General features: G+C 43.8%; 2 protein-coding genes across 2 annotated transcripts in view; one reads left to right on the forward strand and one right to left on the reverse strand.

Moving 5' to 3' along the window:
• Positions 1-3,585, reverse strand: PEX12 (peroxisomal biogenesis factor 12). The gene is made up of 3 exons (XM_049772339.1): positions 3,392-3,585; positions 2,231-2,784; positions 1-964 (listed from the first exon to the last, which is right to left on the reverse strand). Exons 1-3 carry the CDS (start codon positions 3,515-3,517, stop codon positions 565-567), a joined length of 1,080 nt encoding a protein of 359 aa, XP_049628296.1. The 5' UTR covers positions 3,518-3,585; the 3' UTR covers positions 1-564.
• A 7,670-nt stretch (positions 3,586-11,255) lies between these two features.
• AP2B1 (adaptor related protein complex 2 subunit beta 1) overlaps positions 11,256-18,643 on the forward strand; it is a 156,133-nt gene continuing 148,745 nt past the window's right edge. Inside the window, exon 1 of the mRNA XM_049771462.1 lies at positions 11,256-11,391. The gene's annotated coding sequence lies outside the window, so the exon portion shown is untranslated. The remainder of the gene's footprint in view (positions 11,392-18,643) is intronic.

Consider the following 18,643-nt stretch of genomic DNA (forward strand, 5'->3'; position numbering starts at 1 on the left):
AACAGGTCCATATTTCACATTGTAAACTGATCAAGCCTCTATCAGAGGCAGATTAAAGAAAGGCTAGCTTTCCCTTCCCATTCTTCTGAGAGCTGTATCTCTTTTTAGAAAGGGAAGAGCAGGGTGGGGCGGGGACACAGTTGCATTGCTCAGGGAATCCTGTTGTGCAAACCAGGATCCGAACTGTGTTGCAAGACAAGCACCTTAACCTCTGTACTTGCTCTCCAGCCCTGTGCTTGTTCTTTAAGGACAAGAACAGGAAATACTTCTGTACTAATTAATCTCTTCACCTACATTTCTTCTACATTGACCTGCAAGTCCCTTGCAATCTTGCTTCTCCTACCCTAATCAGTCTGGTCAAGTTGAAGTAGAGGTCTAGAGGGCAAGGGAAAAGGTTAGTATCAGTAGATATATCCTTTTTGAAAAAGTCTGTATGCTTTTTTAAGAATTGCATAATTAGGAATTGAGGCTGAGAAACAATAAATTGTTCCACACCATACCGAAAGTTAGCCCTGTGACCTTATAGTGCAACCAATTTGTAGTGGAATAAGATGGAAATTCCCTTCAGTTTTCAGGAGAGTACAGCTTAATCAGATGTTGTATTTCTGTTGGATAACCTGTAATGGGACAAGTTTGGTGACTCCTCACATAATTAAATACACAGCGGTAACAAAACACATAACCAGAAGTGGCCAGAACTGTGTCGTTTACCCTGGTCTTACGACACAGTGGGCAGACAGTCTTTGACTTGGGTAACAGGGGAGAATCAGAATTGTAGTCTAAATGTACAGGTGGTGGGGGTGTAGGCAGAGCAGTCAGCGACTTGATGGTCTCTTGGTTTTCAGAGGAGTACCACCACTCAAGGAACTGCAGGAAGAACACACCCATAGACAGGCCTGATGACAGGGATACGGCAACACCCCCCACAGCTTTCTTCAGAGCAGAAGTTACTTTCTCTCTAACACTGTTGGCAGAATACAAGAAGGAAAAAAGAAAAAAGTGTGATTTAGATGTGTCATCACAGAACACATATATGTGCATTATATATATGATATAAATGCATTTTTCTTTTTCTTTTTGGCTTCTGGACCAACCCAGTGGTACTCAGGGCTTACTCCTAGTAGGGCTCAGGAGACCATACGTGGGTCAAACCCAGGTTGGCCGCATGCAAGGCAAGCATTCTACCTTCTGAATTATGATCTTTCTAGCCCCTAACTGTATTTCTTACACTTTTCACCAAACTCATGGATCAGTCTGGGAACTGAATAGCTACTAACTTAGCAACTCTTTAAAGATCTATTCTAAATTATTTTGATTTTAGTATTTTAGGAGCATAAATACCTATGCCATTGGACCCCAGGGATATTGGGAGTTAGAAATGTCCCTCCCCCAAATTAAAATTTTGTTAGCTAGGATAATTGGGGACCACTAGGCTATTTACTGTAGTATTGGAATGATAGGTAACATCCAACCCATGGTCACAGAGTGTGAGGCAAGTGCTTTAACACTTGAGCCACCTTCCTGGCCCTAGTCATTTAACTTTTGGGGGGGGCGGGGTTGGGCCATACTTCATAGTGCAAAGGTTCTTTTCTGGCTCTGTAGTCAGGGATTACATCTAGCAGCGCTGAGGGCCTATATGCAATGCCAGTGATGTAACTGAGATTAGCTGCATACATTACAAAACAAGTGCCTTAACCCTTATACTATTTTTTCCAACCTCTAGTTCAAATTTTTAATAATTAGCTTATTTTGCCTTTTCATAAAGTGCCAATTATACATTTTTTTTCCCGGTGGAAGATATTACATGAAAAAAAAAACCCAACTTAAAAATTATTCAGTAACAAAAACACAAAAAATTTGAACAAGAAGTAGTATCATGACTAAAAGCAATCTAGAATTGTATTAATTGAGTCAGAATCTCAGCTCTATCTGCTTCTGTGTAGTCTTGGGAAAGTTTTTAAGCTGTTAGGACTTTTCCTTGGGTCTAGTGCATTTATTTCATTGGGTTGTGATGAGGACTAATAAAAACTTAAAGCCAACACTCAGCACAGGGCCCAGCATGTGTATCCAAAAATATTACTAGTTTGATGGTGCAGGTATACTGGATGATAAACCTTGTTTACAAATGGGAATTTTTCTGATTTTATGAAATGCCTCAAATTTTGTAAAACTGAAGTAATATTTTAGAAATTAAAAAAAAAATTAAGATTTAGGAAATGGAAAGGCTTACCTCCTGGCTGGTTGTTGCATTGTGTGGGCTTCTGCTGCTTTGCGTTCCAGAGCTTGTATATCCTGAATTGTAAGCCGGCCAAGCCGTACTCCAGCTAGACTCAGCAGAGGAGAGTGATGCTGAGACTTTCCTAAGATATAGCGAAGTTGCTGTACAAGAAACCAGCCTTCCCAGGCCAGGTTAACAAATGGATAAGCTGCCAGGAAGGCTCTATAAAATTGTTTCCATCGGGAAGAAGGGGGGTGGATTGAATATTCATCCTCTTCTCTCAAGCTAGAAACCAGCTTCTCCAGCTTCACTTTCAGGTATGGAAGAAGAACCAGTAATATAATTGACTTCCAAAGTTGCTTATTTGGGAGACCAGCACTGGCCAGTCTCTGGAGCCTGTGTGTGTCTCCCATTACAATCCGCTTTAAGCCATAAAAATTTTCTGAAAATGAGGCACTGGTTTTAGACAGATAATGTTGTTGGAGCAAAAAATCTAACAGGGCAAAGATTTCATCAAACCACTTCCAAAGGAAACCATAACGGGCAGGATTTGATTCTGCCAGAACCTAAAAAGCAAAATAAATCCATATGAAACCCATTCTGTTATACCACTGTTATGTCTTTTGGTTTTGTTTTGGTTTCTGGCCCAGACCTGACAATGCTCAAGGATTAGTCTTGGCTCTGCACTCAGGAATCACTCTTGTCAGTGCTTATGGGATCATATGGGATGAATCCGGGTCAGCCAAGTGCAAGGCATGCAACCTGACCACTGTACTATTGCTCTGGCCTTATATGTCTTTTATTTTACATCCCTACCCACCCATAATCCATATGTTGGGCTTATATAAAGTGCATCTTTTAGGATCTTAAAAAAATGCCTTTAGTGAGGCCTGGGAGATTGCTCTAAGGACTGAAGCTCGAATTTTGTACTCAAGATCCCCAAGTTGTATCCTGCCAAAGCATGGTCTCCCAAAGACTAGATAGGGATCCCCCTGGTGTGCCATCTCGCTTACCACCATAAAAGCTTAAGTCTGGGTAGTCATTTTAGAATAAGCTTCTACACATGACAGGAACTCAAGAACAGTTAATCGGATACAAATTGTATGCCCATCGACTATTTCTAAATCTAGGCTTCCAAATAATCCTGTAAACTTTGTCGAGCTTCAGCCTTACCTTCACCACATGCTGAAGAGCAGGTCTCACCGCTGTCATCAGACTGTCCTGTGCTACCACCTCGAATATGGAGGGCTGGTCGTCCAGCACAGCGGCCGCCGTGATGTGGGCCCCGTGCTCGGCCATCACTTCGCTTGTGCACCGCCTTGCCCTCTGCTTACAAACCCTGTAGCAAGCATGAACTCGTTTGGAGCATCGGGGCGCTCCTCAATCTGAAAGGGACTTTTGCAGGACACGGGGAGTTCCTGACACCTAGACGGAAAAAGGGGGCGGGGAGAAGTCAACCACCACCGCCTCTGGGGTGAGTTGGGTGTCTGGAGTCGAAGCCAAGACCCAAAGGGACACAGACCGGGAGGAAGTGGTGTTTAGGGGGTGCTGGTAGAATGTCAAAAGCCGCGCCTCACTGGGCAGAGCGTGCCTACAAAGTCAAGGCTGCGCAAAGAACTGTGCGCCCCGAACTGCAGTCGTGCTGGGGCTGAGAATCAGGGCGTCTCAATCGCGAGGGGAGTGCCAGGACTCAGTCGGTGTCGCCGTGGCAGTCTCCCTGCCCGTGCCAGCTGCGCGCTGAACCCCCCGGCGCGGCGAGAAGCACCCACCACGCGGCTCTGGAAAGGAGAGGTCCGCTCTAGGACGGGATCCGCCGCCGGGAACGGCGCAGCGCCAGGGCCGCGGGGACAACGAGCACAGGTGAGACGCTCTAGCTTCACCGCGGCCCGGAAACCGGAAGTAGGCGGCTCTATGGTCCTAGGGGAACTTCCGCTTCCGCCCCGCGGAACTTGAAAGCGGCCTTGTGCTGGACTGGCCTGGTCACCCGTTTCTTCACCTGTTCTGCGTATATAGCTGGTTGTCGAAGGCTGGCCGAAAGTCAAAGCAGACGTCTGTTGGGCAAAGCATTTGGAGCGTCGCGCCTGGAATGAGGAGCTTGTGTTACCGGGCCATGGAAGTTAGGGACCCAGGGAGTAAAGGCTACCCGAAGGTTCTTCAGATGTGCGGAGTTGGGGATAGAGCTTAAATTTATAGTCTACCTTCTGGGAAGTATTTGAAGCCACGTAGCCTGGTAGGAGATTGTCATAGAAGTCTTAAGCTTTATTGTCGCCTTGATAAAGTTTACTGAGAGGAGAGAAAGGTTCCAGCTTTTCCTCGGAATTTGGGGCGATTCCTTCCTTCCTTCCTTCCTTCCTTCCTTCCTTCCTTCCTTCCTTCCTTCCTTCCTTCTCTTTCTTTTTCTTTTTTTCTTTATTTTCTTTCTATCTTTCTTTTATCCAAACAGGTAGCTCTGCTGTGTCTTCTGGATTTGATAAGCTTGATAGTCCAAGCATAACTCACATCAAGGATGATGTACTTCATTAACCGTTAGCCATATGATTTTTATTTTGTTGCAGACAGTAGATTTAGGGCCCCTGGTAATGCACATTTGAGAAATGACAAAACTTAAGAAATTGCTGGCCCTAGGGAGCCGGAGAAATAGTGTGGAAGTAAAACGTTTGCTTTTCATGCAGCATGTCAGTGGTTCGAATCCCGGCATCCGATATGGTCCCCCGAGCCTGCCAGGAGTAACCCCTGAGCGCTGCCGGGTGTGACTCAAAAACAAAACAAAACAAAACAAAAAAAGAAATTGCTGGCCCTGAAGTAGCCCAAAGGCAGGAAGACAACACCCCTTGAAATACAAATCCTGAGCTCTTGTTTTTCCAAATCCTGAGCTTTTTGAAAAGGAGAAACTGGGGCCGGAGAGATAGTATGGAGGTAGGGCATTTGCCTTGCATGCAGAAGGACAACGGTGGTTCAAATCCCGGCATCCCATATATTCCCCCGAGCCTGCCTGGAGAAGTGTAACCCAAAAACCGAAAAAGAAAAAAAAGAAAAACTATCGTTTCACTATTTGACTCCTGAAATTTTTTTCTATGAGGGAAAAGTGACTATTTTGAATGCTGTGCCGATGTTAGAACTAACTTTCCTGCAAAGAGCAATTTCCCACTCCAGCCTGACTCCACAGCGCCACAAGAAATCATCTTCAAAGTCAGGCAGAATAAGTGGATTTCAGGCACAGTTTGACAGCTGCATTGTGGGAATCTGTTCCATAGGTGCTTGTTGCCAGCTTTACTAGTACTGACCAAGAGCCAGATATTTGCTCAATTGCTGGTGGTCAGGATAGGTTGAGCAAAAAAGTAAAAGCACTTTTCTCAAGTCTACCTCTGTTACACCCCACTTAAAAAAGCCACCACCATATACACAATGGAATATTATGCAGTTATGAGGAGAGATGAAGTCATGAAATTTTCCTATATATGGATGTACATGGAATCTATTATACTGAGTGAAATAAGTCAGAGAGAGAGAGAAAGACACAGAATGGTCTCACTCTGGGTTTTAAAAAAAAATGAAAGACTTTTTTTTTTCTTTCTTTTTTTTTTTTTTTTTTTTTTTTGGTTTTTGGGCCACACCCGGTGTTGCTCATGGGTTACTCCTGGCTGTCTGCTCAGAAATAGCCCCTGGCAGGCACGGTGGGGGTGGGAGGGGGGGAGACCATATGGGACACCGGGATTCAAACCAATCAGCTTAGATCCTGGGTTGGCTGCTTGCAAGGCAAACACTGCTGTGCTATCTCTCCGGCCCCTGAAAGACATTCTTGCAATAGTTTTCAGAGACGAAAGACATGAGGGCTGGAAGATGCAGCTCATGACATAAAGCTCACCACAAAGAGTGATGAGTGCTGTTAGAGAAATAACTACATTGAGAACTATCCTAACAATGTGAATGAATAAGGGAAGTAGAAAGTCTGTCTTGAGTACAGGTGTGGGTGGGGTGGGGTGGGGAGGAGGGAGATTTGAGACATTGGTGGTAGGAATGTTGTACTGGTGAAGGGGGATGTTCTTTACATGACTGAAATCATACAACTATAATCATATTTGTAACCACGGTGTTTAAATAAAGATTAAAAATATTTAGTTAAAACAAAAACAAAAAAAATCAGACCTAAATACCCAAACCAAGGTCAATGATAATAGAATCAAGAGATCCAAACTATAACAAGCTATACACTAAATGGACCTGTTATACTAGCAGTCCAGGGGGCTAAGGGTGGAGGTTTGAGATGCATGCTTGAACTATGGTGGAGGGAGGTCAACACTGGTGTTGGGAATGGCCCTAATTCACTGTCACTATGTACCTGAAATACAACTGTGAAAGACTTGTAATTCACAATGCTTTCGATAAAATTTTTTTTAAAATTTGCTATGCATGAAATATAGAATTTTGAAAATGTTATCCATAATCAAGAGAAAAGAGCAGTAAATTAAAAAGCAGGTGTTGGAATTAAAAAATAAATAAATAAAAAGCCACCACCAACATAATAAAATGTTCTTAGGTAAAGGAAGGAATATCAGTGCAATTGTATTAAATATCTACATCCTATTACCAGGCTGTCTTGGAGCCAAAGCATGTTGCTTATTTTGTTTCTGCAATTCACTTTTTTTTTTTTTTTTTTTTTTTTGGTTTTTGGTTTTTGGGTCACACTGGACTGCAATCAGGGGTTACTCCAAGCTCTGTGCTCAGAAATCACTCCTGGCAGGCTTGAGGGACCATATGGGATGCTGGGGATCAAACCTGGTCAGCCACATGCAAGACAAACACCTGCTGTGTTATCATTCCGGCCCCTAGTACATATTCTTTAAAGTTTGTTTTTTAGTAGTAATTTTAGGCAGCAAATTTACACAGCAGATAATTGGAATGTATTATTTTTTCCTGTAAATTATTAGTAAGCATAGAGAGGTGATCCATTGTTGTATATGTAAACATTTTATGGGATTATTATATTACTGACCCTACCCTGATCGGTGATTGTGCCCTACCCTAGGGTGTGACCTGGCATTCTGCCCCATTCTAGGGTGGTATCTGATTCTGCTTCCACCATTGGGTGGTACCTGATTCTGGGGGATAAAAACAAGGGTCTGTGGAAGGCAAGGGGCTTTTGGCTGGAACTGATGCTGAGGCTTTGGACTTCAGTCTTGTCCACCGAATAAAGCTAAAATTTCCACAAGCCTGACTGTCTGCGAGCTGTTTACCCGCTGCTTCACCTCAGAACCACCGGCTGAACAGGGTGGCAGAAGCGTGCTCTGAGCTGGAGGGGAAAGACCTCATCCTCCATCCCTCCATCAGTCAACCTCTTCAGGGGCTGACTTGCAACAATCCGTCAGATCACCACGCTCTATCCTCACCAAATAGCTTCAAGTTCACTTATAATTCTCTTTCTCTAGAAAGTTAGAGCTGTATTCAATATCAAGTTCTTGCTGAATAAAATTTGTCATTGTTAGGGTTGGAGGGATAATATAGCAGAAGGGCACTTATCTTGGATACGGTCATAGGTTCCATCACTGATATCTCATATGGTCCCCTGAGATCTACTAGGAGTATTACTGAGTACAGAGCCAGGAGTAAATCCTGAGCACTGCTGGGTGCCACCCCCCAAAACACACAGACATAAACTTGTGTCATTGTTTAATGGGCCAAAGAGATAGTACAGTGTGTAGGGAGCTGTGTTGTACAAAGTGGACTTGGGTTCAACTCTCTATGATTCCACAATCCCCCCTCCCCTGCCTCAAATTCCCTGCTCAAAACTTAGAAAATTAAAACTTCAGGAAGAAATGGTATATAATCCTCTCGGAATTTATACTGTCATTATTTCCCTCTCTAGCGTTGCCTCAAACATATTTATACTCATTATGTATTCCTCAAAATTAATATTTATCATGTTTGGGCTCCACACCCTTCAGTATTCAGGGCTCACTCCTGGCTCTGCATTCAGAAATTACTTCTGGAAATGCTTAGGGGACCATGTGGGGTGCTGGGGATTGAAGCCAGGTTAGCTGCATGCAAGGCAAGCGCTCATCCTGCAAGACTATATCTATCTGGCCACAAAACTTAATGACATAGGGGCCTGAGCGTTAGCACTATGGTAGGGCATTTGTCTTTCACTTGGCCAACCACAGATGGATCTCGATTCAATTCCCGGCATCCCATCCCCCATGCCTGACAGAAGCGATTTTTGAGCAAAGAGCCAGGAGTAACCCTTGAGCATCACCAGGTATGACAAAACAAAACAAAACAAAACAAAACAAAACAAAAAACCTTTTAAACTTGCTCTTTAAGGCCTGTATTCTCTGGGAACATGAATTTTACTTGTCTATGTATTTTGTTTTTTCCACACTGGAGAAGCCACATGCTCTCTCTTGAACATATTCCACCTCTCTCTTTCCGCACATTTCAGTTTTGTTCAGTAAAATCTATTTTATTCCACCACAAAAAAGGATGGACCTAGGTTTGAATCCAGTCATCCCATATGGTCCCCTGAGCCTGCCAGGAGCAATTTCTGAGCACAGAAAGAATTTTTTCTTTAATTGAATCATCTTGAGATGATTCAAAGTTGTTCATATTGAGTTTCAATCATACAATGTACAGTACCCACCTTTTCAGTGCACATTTCCTGCCACCATGTCCCCATTCCTCTTCCCCCTGCCCTTATCCTTTTTTGCTTCTATGGCAGGCATTTTTTTCTCTTTCTCTTCTCACCCCCCAAACATGTGGTTTGCAGTAGTTACTGAAAGTTTATTAAGTATAACTCTTTACTTCCTCTCAGTACCCGATTCTTGCCCAGAGAATTCTTCCTTTCCAACTATGATTATCATCATAGTGATCCCTTCTCTGCCCTAACTGCATTGCCTGGCTCTTCATGGCAGGCTTCTTTTAGTGTATTGGTCCTCCTAGCCCTTGTCTCTATTGTCTTTGAGAATTATTACCATTGTATCTCTTATATGCCACAAATGAATCTGATCACTCTATATCTACCCCTTTCCCTCATTTTACTCAGCATCATACTCTCCATATCTATTCATGTATAAGCAAACTTCATGACTTCATAGTTCTATCAGCTGTATAGTATTCCATTGTGTAAGTGTTCCATAGTTTCTTTGTCCACTCATCTGTTCTTAGGCACTTGGGTTGTTTCCAGATTCTGGCTATTGTGAATAGTGCTTCAGTAAACATGAGTAAAAAGTGTTTTTGTTGTTGTTGCTGTTGTTTTTGGGTCACACTTGGCAGTGCTCAGGGGTTACTCCTAGCTCTGTGCTCAGAAATTACCCCTGGCAGGCACGGGGGCCATAGGGGATGCCGGGATTTGAACCACCGTCCTTCTGGATGCAAGGCAAATGCCCTACCTCCAGGCTATTTCTCTGGCCCCAAGAAAAAAAGTGTTTTTCAATAATAATGTTCAACTTAGACCATTTGAAGAGTACAGAAAATGTTAATAAAATTGCTTTTCAATGCCATCGATTAAAGTACATCAGCAATAATGATTGATTATTCTAGTATTTTATATTTACTTCTATTATTTTTGTTTAACATTTTATTGTAAATTTTCTGTCAAAATAATCTATCCATTTAATTTACTATGTTCATATTGTCCTTGCTTAAGGTCTTAAGTTTCCAGTTTATCTCTATAAGAGGGATAACTGCGAGATGTAAACATGTTCTAGGACATTTTCACATGCTTGACTATGTAACAATTAACATTTAAAATGCACACATATCGATCTAGAGTTGACAGATAAAAAATATGGGAAATTGGGGCCCAGAGATATAACACAGCAGCGTTTGCCTTGCAAGCAGCCGATCCAGGACCAAAGGTGGTTGGTTCGAATCCCGGTGTCCCATAGTCCCCTGTGCCTGCTAGGAGCTATTTCTGAGCAGACAGCCAGGAGTAACCCCTGAGCACCGCCGGGTGTGGCCCAAAAACCAAAAAAAAAAAAAAAAAGGAAATCTTTTTCCTCTTTCTTTTTTTTTTGTTTTGTTTTTGTTTTGTTTTTGGGTCACACCGGGCAGTGCTCAGGGGTTATTCCTGGCTCCACGATCAGAAATAACTCCTGGCAGGCTCTGGGGACCATATGGGATGCCGGGATTCAAACCAATGACCTGCATGAAAGGCAAAGCCTTACCTCCATGCTATCTCTCCAGCCCAAACTTTTCCCTCTTAACTCTCCACTCTCTCTCCCCTTCTTCCTTTTATATAATTCATAGACATCTAGTTTCATCAACAACTAGTTTCTTTTATTTTCACCAACTTGTTTCAGATCCTAGATCATGGTCTTATTTCCTGCCAGGAATCAATTAGCTTTTTTTGTTTTTGTTTTGGGGCCACACCCGGCGTTGCTCAGGAGTTACTCCTGGCTGTCTGCTCAGAAATAGCTCCTGGCAGGCAGGGGACCATATGGGACACCGGGATTCGAATCAACCACCTTTGGTCCTGGATCGGCTGCTTGCAAGGCAAACGCCGCTGTGCTATCTCTCCGGGCCCTCAATTAGCTTTTTTAAGCACACCTATTCTACTTTCCCCACTTGCTCCCATTAAACTTTACAAGCCATAGAGATCAGACTTGTAGAGATAAGAAAACGTTGAGAAGACAAGTTCTGTGAGTCACTTTCAGGTCAAGAATCCGAACTGAGACCAGAGGTCGTCACAATCGCTTTTCCTTGCAGTCCTTCCTTGAGTCTTCCAGTTTCTGTAGTTTTCCTAGATTGGATGCCATTATTTGTGCCAAGATCCTGAACTAGCCAATATTTAGTTGATGTGGTCTCTTTGCTTCCTTTTTAAAACACATCTCCTTTAGGTTTCTAGAAAACTTTTGTGCGAGGAAACATTTCCGTCTGTTAAAACTCTACCTTAGGCCGGTCACTAAAGGCTCTAGTAGGAGGCCTGAGTCTTAAGCAGTGTGCATCTCCAAGACGACAAGAGATACTCAGCTTTTTGGTTTCCCGCGCGCCTGGGTGACGTCACGGCGGCGACGTTCCCGACGTCATGTCCCCGTCCGCCATCTTTGTCCCTGGCAAAGTGGGTTTTGCGCAGTGGGTCAGCCCTGGAGAAGGAAGGAATCGTGACGTGCAGGAAACCATTCCACCAGCGTTCGGGCCGTGCTCTCTGGCTGCCGCCGTCACCCCCGCCCTTGCCTCCGGTGAGTTCTAGGCGACAGCCTTTGCGGGGTGTGTGCCTTCTTCCTCTTCCAGGGGAGATGGGGAACCCCAGGTGGCTGGGAGGGAGGTGGCTGGGGGAGAGGAAATCCTGGGAGCGTGACCGTTGATGGAAGTGGCCGTGACCGTTGTGAGCCAGAGGGCTGGGGCGAGTTCTCCGTCGCCTGGGCTGTGGTGTGGGGTGAGGGCATCCTTGGGGGTGGCGGCTGTTGAGGTTCAGGGGGTGTGTGGGAGCGGTGTGGTAGTGTGAAATCGGGAGGGTAGAAGGCCCAAGGCCAGGGGTGTGGCCGGCAGAGGCTGGAGGCCCCAGGGAGCCCTTCCTCCCCGCTGGGCGTCGTGCACCCCGAGATTGGGACATGTCCAGACAGCCACAGGGAAAAGGATTGCCTCCCCACCCCCAAAAAAGCTCGCCTTTCTGGGATTGCCTTGTTCCCTCCCTACTTTGCAGTGGAGGAAAACAAGGACCCTGGAATCTCGACCGCCTGGGAGAAAGGAGGAATTTCTCTCTCACTTGAGGAAAGAGAAAAGCAGAAACCTCCTGAATCGACTTGAAGGGAGAGAGGAGGAAGTAAATGAAACACATTTTTGAGCTTGGATCTTGGATCTTCCTTCCTCCCACTCCCTTTTTTTTTTGGTCTTTTTTTTTTGGGCCTAGCAGGAATGATCTGGTTTGAGAAAAAGCCTTTCTTTGGATTAAGCCAGAAGCAAAGAAACTGGAACTTCTAGTTTTTTGTTTTTTTGTTTTTTTCATTTTCTTCCCCCTGAATTCAAAGAATTTATACTTGCTGTTTGTTGCAGAGCAATCTTCACTTGAACTGGCATGGTTTTATTAAATTCACCTGGTTGCTTTATCCTGAAGTACTGGATATACTTCATTCAAACTTTTGTCTGATTTGCGAAAGAAGGGTTTTATAAATAAAAGACAAAAGCAGCGATAGTCAGGCTATTAAAGGCAAAGAAAACATTAAGTAAAGGCAGAATGATTAAGCAGGTTGGTGGTCTCGGTGAGGAACAATTTGAATTATTAATTGCTTTCCTGGCATACTTCTATTGCTTAGCCTCAGGGTACACTTACAAAGTAATAATAGAAAGCAGCAGATGAAGGCAATGTAGCTGTACAAGAAAACGTGTAACACATTCCAATGATGACTAAGTGTGGTGGTAAGGTGAGAACTGTTTGCAGGTATCTGAACAGCCTAAACTCCTCATTAAACAAAATGGATCACGTTCTGCAGACAGCCTCATTTAAAGTTGGTCAGAGGAATGAAATATAAATCAAACATTCTGTGGGTTAAAGAAGCTTAACATGCAGGGTTAAAATTTTTTAACCACATCCATCAAGACTCCTGGCTCTGCACTTAGGAATTACTCTTGGTGTTGCTCTGGGGACCAGATGGAATGCCAGGGACCCAACCAGGGTTAGCCATGTGCAAGGCAAATGCCTTACCCACTGTGCTATATTGCTCAGGTTCCTTCAATCTTAAGTAGATCTGTATTCTAAAAATTTTGCATTGGGGCTTTTGCCTTGCACATGGCTGGCCCGGGTTCGATTTCTGGCATTCCAGATGGTCTCCTTCCTGAGCATCACCAAAACTGATTCATTCTTTTTGCTTTGTTTTGTTTTATGGGCCACACCTGGCGGCATTCAGGGGTTACTCCTGAGTAATTATTTCTGCGCTCAGAAATCACTCCTGACAGGCTCAGGGACCATATGGGATGCTGGATTTGAACCCGGTTTGTCCTGGGTCGGCCACTTGCAAGGCCAATGGCCTAGCGCTATACTATCTCTCCAGCCCAAGTGATTCATTCTTTTTATTTTATTTTATTTTATTTTTGTTTTTTGGGTCACACCCGTCAGTGCTCAGGGGTTACTCCTGGCTGCATGCTCAGAAATCGCTCCTGGCAGGCACCATATGGGATGCCGGGATTTGAACCAATGACCTTCTGCATGAAAGGCAAATGCCTTACCTCCATGCTATCTCTCCGGCCCTCATTCATTTTATTTTAAAGTTTATTGATTGATTGGTTTTGGGGCCACATCCGACAGTGCTCAGGGGTTACTCCTAGCTCTGCAGTCAGAAATCATCCATGGCAGGCAGGGGGACCATACGGGAATTGAACCTGGTTCCTCCTGGGTCAAACCTGGTTCCTCCTGGGTCGGTCTCAGTGCAAGGCAAATGTCCTACGGCTATGCTACCTCTTCGGCCCCAAGTGATTCATTCCTGAGCTCAGAGCCAGGACTAATATCTGAGCATTGCTGGGTGGATATGGCTTCAAAACAAAATCAAATAAGTTATTGCATTTTAGGCACTGATTTGAACTCTATTGAATAAGGAATGAATTGGATAAGACCAGCTCTCCTTTCCAGGCTTAATGTTTTCCAGAGTTGTTTTTGTTTTTGTTTTTGGGTCACACCCAGCAGTACTCAGGGGTTACTCCTGGCTCTATGCTCAGAAATCACTCCTGGCAGGCTTGGGGGGACCATACGGGATGTCGGGATTCAAACCATCCTTCTGCATGCAAGGCAAACACCCTACCTCTATGCTATCGCTCTGTCTCCTGTTTTCCAGAGTTTAATTCTCTCTTTTTTTTTTTTTTTTTAAAGAAATTTATTTTATTTTGGTTTTTGTGTCAAACCCGGCAGCATTCAGGCATTACTCCTGACTCTATGCTCAGAAATGGTTCCTGGCAGGCTCGGGGGACCATAAGGGATGCCGGGATTCGAACCACCATTCTTCAGCATCTAAGGCAAATGCCCTAAGCTGTGCTATCCCTCTGGCCCCTGTTGTTGTTAACTTTTATTTATTTTTGGTTTCCCTGCTACATCCATAGTGCATGGGGGCAATTCTGGGCTCTAAACTAGGGGAGGGTTAGCTGTTGCTCTGGGAATCATGCAGTGCTGGTGATCTAACCCTGGTCCAGCTTTCTAAATATGCGCTTGGCCTTTTGAGTTTTCTCTCTGACCCTTTTTCCAAAGCATTATTGGTATTTCCTTTTTGTTTGTGCTGCTGAATCCAGGGTGGTGCGAAGTAAATACTAAAGTTGAGCTACATCTGACCTGAGTTTTTTTGTTTGTTCTTTTTTTGGTTAAGACTTGTGTTTCTTTAAAAAAAAAAAAAAGAAGAAGACTAGTGTTTTGTTGTTGATGTTGTTTGTTTTGGTTATTTTGAGGCTCTCAGGAGTTACTCCTGGCTCTTTGCTCAGAATTCGCTCCTGGCAGGGGGACCATATGGAATGTTTGGATTCAAACCAGGGTCTGTCCTATGTTGGCCTCCTGCAAGGCAAATACCTACGCCTTATTGCTGTGCTATGGCTCTGGCCCCAAGACTTGTGCTTTTGAGTTGACTTCTTACTATTGTGAAATACATAGTAACAATTTGAAGTCACGTTGAAATCTTTTTAAGATGTAATTAGTATTTTTATTTTATTTTTGGTTTTTTTGGGGGGTCACACCCAGCAGTGCTCAGGGATTACTCCTGGCTCTACGCTTAGAAGTTGCTCCTGGCAGGCTCAAGGGACCATATGGGATGCCGGGATTTGAACCATCGTCCTTCTGCATGCAAGGCAAATGCCCCACCACTGTGTTATCTCTCTGGCTCCTGTAATTAGTATTTTATTTTTTGTTTTTGTTTTGTTTTTTTTTGGGTTTTGAGCCACACCCGGCAGTGCTCAGGGGTTACTCCTGGCTATCTGCTCAGAAATAGCTCCTGGCAGGCACGGGGGACCATATGGGACACCGGGATTCGAACCAACCACCTTAGGTCCTGGATCGGCTGCTTGCAAGGCAAATGCCACTGTGCTATCTCTCCGGGCCCTGTAATTAGTATTTTAAATGATACTAGATTGCTATTGTTTTGTATTTTTGAAGATCTGAGAATACTTGTAATAAAAAATGGCAGGAAAGACCTTTAAGTTTTATAATTTTGATAACTCAGCCTAGTTTTTTTTACCATGAGTACCAAACCATGTTAATTCCAGTTAGAGCAGAAAGAAGGGGTCAGTGGTCTCACTAGTTCTGATTTCCTGTCTTTTTTCATAGTAATTTGAAATTTAGATTCTATTTTTTGTTTGTTTACTTATCTTTTGTTTTGGGGCCATACCTACTCAGGGCTTACTCTTGGCTCTGCCCTCAGGGATTACTCCTGGTGGGTCTTGAGACCATCTGGGTTGCCCAGAATTAAAGCCAGGTCACCTGCTGTACTATCACTCTGGCCCTGATTCTCTTTTCTCCTTGCATTGTCATTGGAGGAGGGATAGGAGAGAAGGGACTTTAACAGCCTATATTTGGTAGAAACTAGGTTATATTATATATATACATATACATATACATACATCAGTGCAGGGGCCCTTATCTGAAAGACAGTGACATCACACTGGGCTGGAAGGTGATTACTTAGGGGTGATTATGTGCTTTTACTGTGGCAACTGTGTTAACAGAATCCAGAGACCCCCAAGTACTCAGAACAGCTTTTAACTTGCCTAATTGATCGGCTAAAACAAAGTAAGTTTAAACTTCATGGTGAAGTTTTCCTGGGGACTCCTGCATGAACTTTTTTTTTTTTTATTTCCTACAAAGGCTTACTTTTGATTTTTTTTTTTTTTTTTTGGCCATACCTGGAGATGCTCAATTGACTGGCAGTCCAATGACTCTATACTCATGGTGGGTTCAGGGAATCATCTGGGATTCTGAGAATCAAAACTGGTCAGCCATGTGCAAGGCAAATGCTTACTTTAACATCTCTCCTGCACTTTAATTTTGGTTTTTAAGGCTTTTCAGCAAATATGTTGTTGGGTGAGAGTTTGGGAATGTGGCAGAAGGTTTGGCTGTATATATCCTTTAGTGTTCCCACTTCTGGTGGGACTCTCGGGACCATAAGTGATGCTAGGGATTGAACCTGAGTTGGCTGCATGTAAGGCAAGTGCCTTAACCTTTACTTTCTCTAGCCCTTCTTCTGCAAATACCTGATTATTTCCTGAACTCTATCATGGCATCTGTACTCAAAAATATCTTCGGCTTCTAATGCAGACAACAGTTTTCATCCTTTATTTTGGAGAATTTGTGTCCTTTGCTGGCATGTAAGTGTATCTCATTTCTAAAATATATCCATATGTAATATTTTTGGGGGATGCTTATTGAACAGTACCCAGGAAATCTAGGGTCACTGCCAGTGGATGATAGCTGGCCAGCCAGACCAAGGAGTTCAGTGGTAAAGCTGAAGGATGTGGAGCTGTTCATGCCCAGGGTGGGAGGGACCACGAGGGCTGCCCTTAAAGGTTTTCTAGGGTTCAAACTCAGGTTGCTATCTTATGGAATGTCTTCTTTGGGGAAGCTCCTAAAGTAATATGAGACCAACAGGACTGGCAGTTTAATTAAAGGACCTGAGGATGCAGTGTTGCCCAGGCATTTTTGGTGGTGCTGGGAACCCCTAGGGTTACACCTGCCAGTTCTAGGGGCCTTCAAGGTTGATCACCTTTCTAGGAAAGCATTGTTCCCCTGATGACTGAGCTATCTTTTACCTACTTCTCAACATGAATTTTGTTTGTTTTGGGTAACACCCAGTAGTGTTCAGAGGTTTCTACTAGCTCTGCACTCAGGAATCTTGGTGCACACTCCTGGTGTGCTTGAGGGACTAGAATGGGATGCCAGAGATCAAGCCCAGGTTGGTTGTGTACAAAGTAAATAATGTATATCACTCTGGCCCTAACATGGATTTTTTTTTTTTTGAGGGGGCCACACCCAGCGACACTCAGGGATTACTTCTGGCTCTTCACTTAGAATTTACTCCTGGCAGGCTTAGGGGATCATATGGGATGCTGGGGATTGAACCTGGGTCGGCTGTGTGCAAGGCAAGGCAAATGCTCTTCCCGTGGTGTTATTGTTACGACCTCTAACATGGAATTTTTTTAGGTGAAATTTATACAGTGTAAAATTAATCATTTTAAGGTTTTGTTGTTGTTGTTGTTGTTGTGTGTATATATATACCAAAACCTGGCACTGCTCAGCACTTACTCCTGACTCTGTACTCAGGGAACCATATATGATGCTAGGGATTGAACCCAAGTCAATTAAGTGCAAGGCAAGTACCTTATCAACTGTACTGTTTTTCTAGCCCCCAAATGAACCGTTTAATAACATTTAGTAAATTCACATTGTTGTATAACACCTTCTCTCTCTCTCTCTCTCTCTCTCTCTCTCTCTCTCTCTCTCTCTGTCTCTCTCTGTCTCTGTCTCTCTCTCTCTCTCACTGTCTCTTACCCCTCTCTCCCCCCACTTTCCCTTCCACTTCCTCTTCCCATATACTATGTAATGCTCAGGTTACTTCTGGCGGTGCTAGGCGACCTTATAGGATGCTGGAGATTGAACGTGGCTTGTCCTCATGTAAGGCAAATGCCCTCCCTTCTCTGCTGTACTTTTTATTTATTTGTTCATTTTGGTTTTTGGGCCAAACTTGGTGATGCTCAGGGGGTAACTCCTGGCTCTGTGCTCAGAAATCACTCATGGCTGGCTTGGGGGGGGGACTATGTGGGATGCCGGGGATTGAACCCGGGTCCGTCCTAGGTCAGCAGCATGCAAAACAAACACCCTACCACTGTGTTATCTCACTCTGGCCCCCGAAAATTCCTAGGACTCTTTTATTTTTGTTTGTTTTTTTTGGGCTACACCCGGAAGCGCTCAGGGGTCACTCCTGGCTCTATGTTCAGGAGTAATTTTTTGTGTGTGCTCAGGTATCAGGTATGCTTATTTTTGTTTGTTTGTTTTGTGGTCTTTGGGCCACACCCTGCAGAAAAATCTCCTGGCAGGCTCAGGGAACCAAATGAGATGCGGGGAATTGAAACTAGGTCGGCTACATGCAAACACTCTCTCTGTACTATCACTCTGGCTCCTCTGTGTACTATTGTTCCAGCCCCTCATTTACTTTGTTTAGACTTTTTTTTCTTGGAGTCCTTTTGGCTTAAGGCATTAACTGACTTGATAAGTGTTTCTCTTCTGAATTAGGAGTATTTCTTTACTATTGTATAAAGCAGTAGAAACTGAAAGAGTGTTTTTCTCCCTTTAAAAGCAGGGCTTCTTAATTTAGGATCAAGGTAATGGGTTTCAAAGATTACTTGGCTCCTGAAATTTTGTGAATGGCTATAATTTTATCTGCTTAACATAACCAGGGTAGTAAGATACTTCTTAAAGGGTTGGACTGTTTGCTTTGTATTCTGGATCCCCTGGTGGAGCACTCTTGGGTG

This window comes from Suncus etruscus, chromosome 1 (assembly GCF_024139225.1).
Source record: "Suncus etruscus isolate mSunEtr1 chromosome 1, mSunEtr1.pri.cur, whole genome shotgun sequence".
Classification (NCBI taxonomy): domain Eukaryota; kingdom Metazoa; phylum Chordata; class Mammalia; order Eulipotyphla; family Soricidae; genus Suncus; species Suncus etruscus.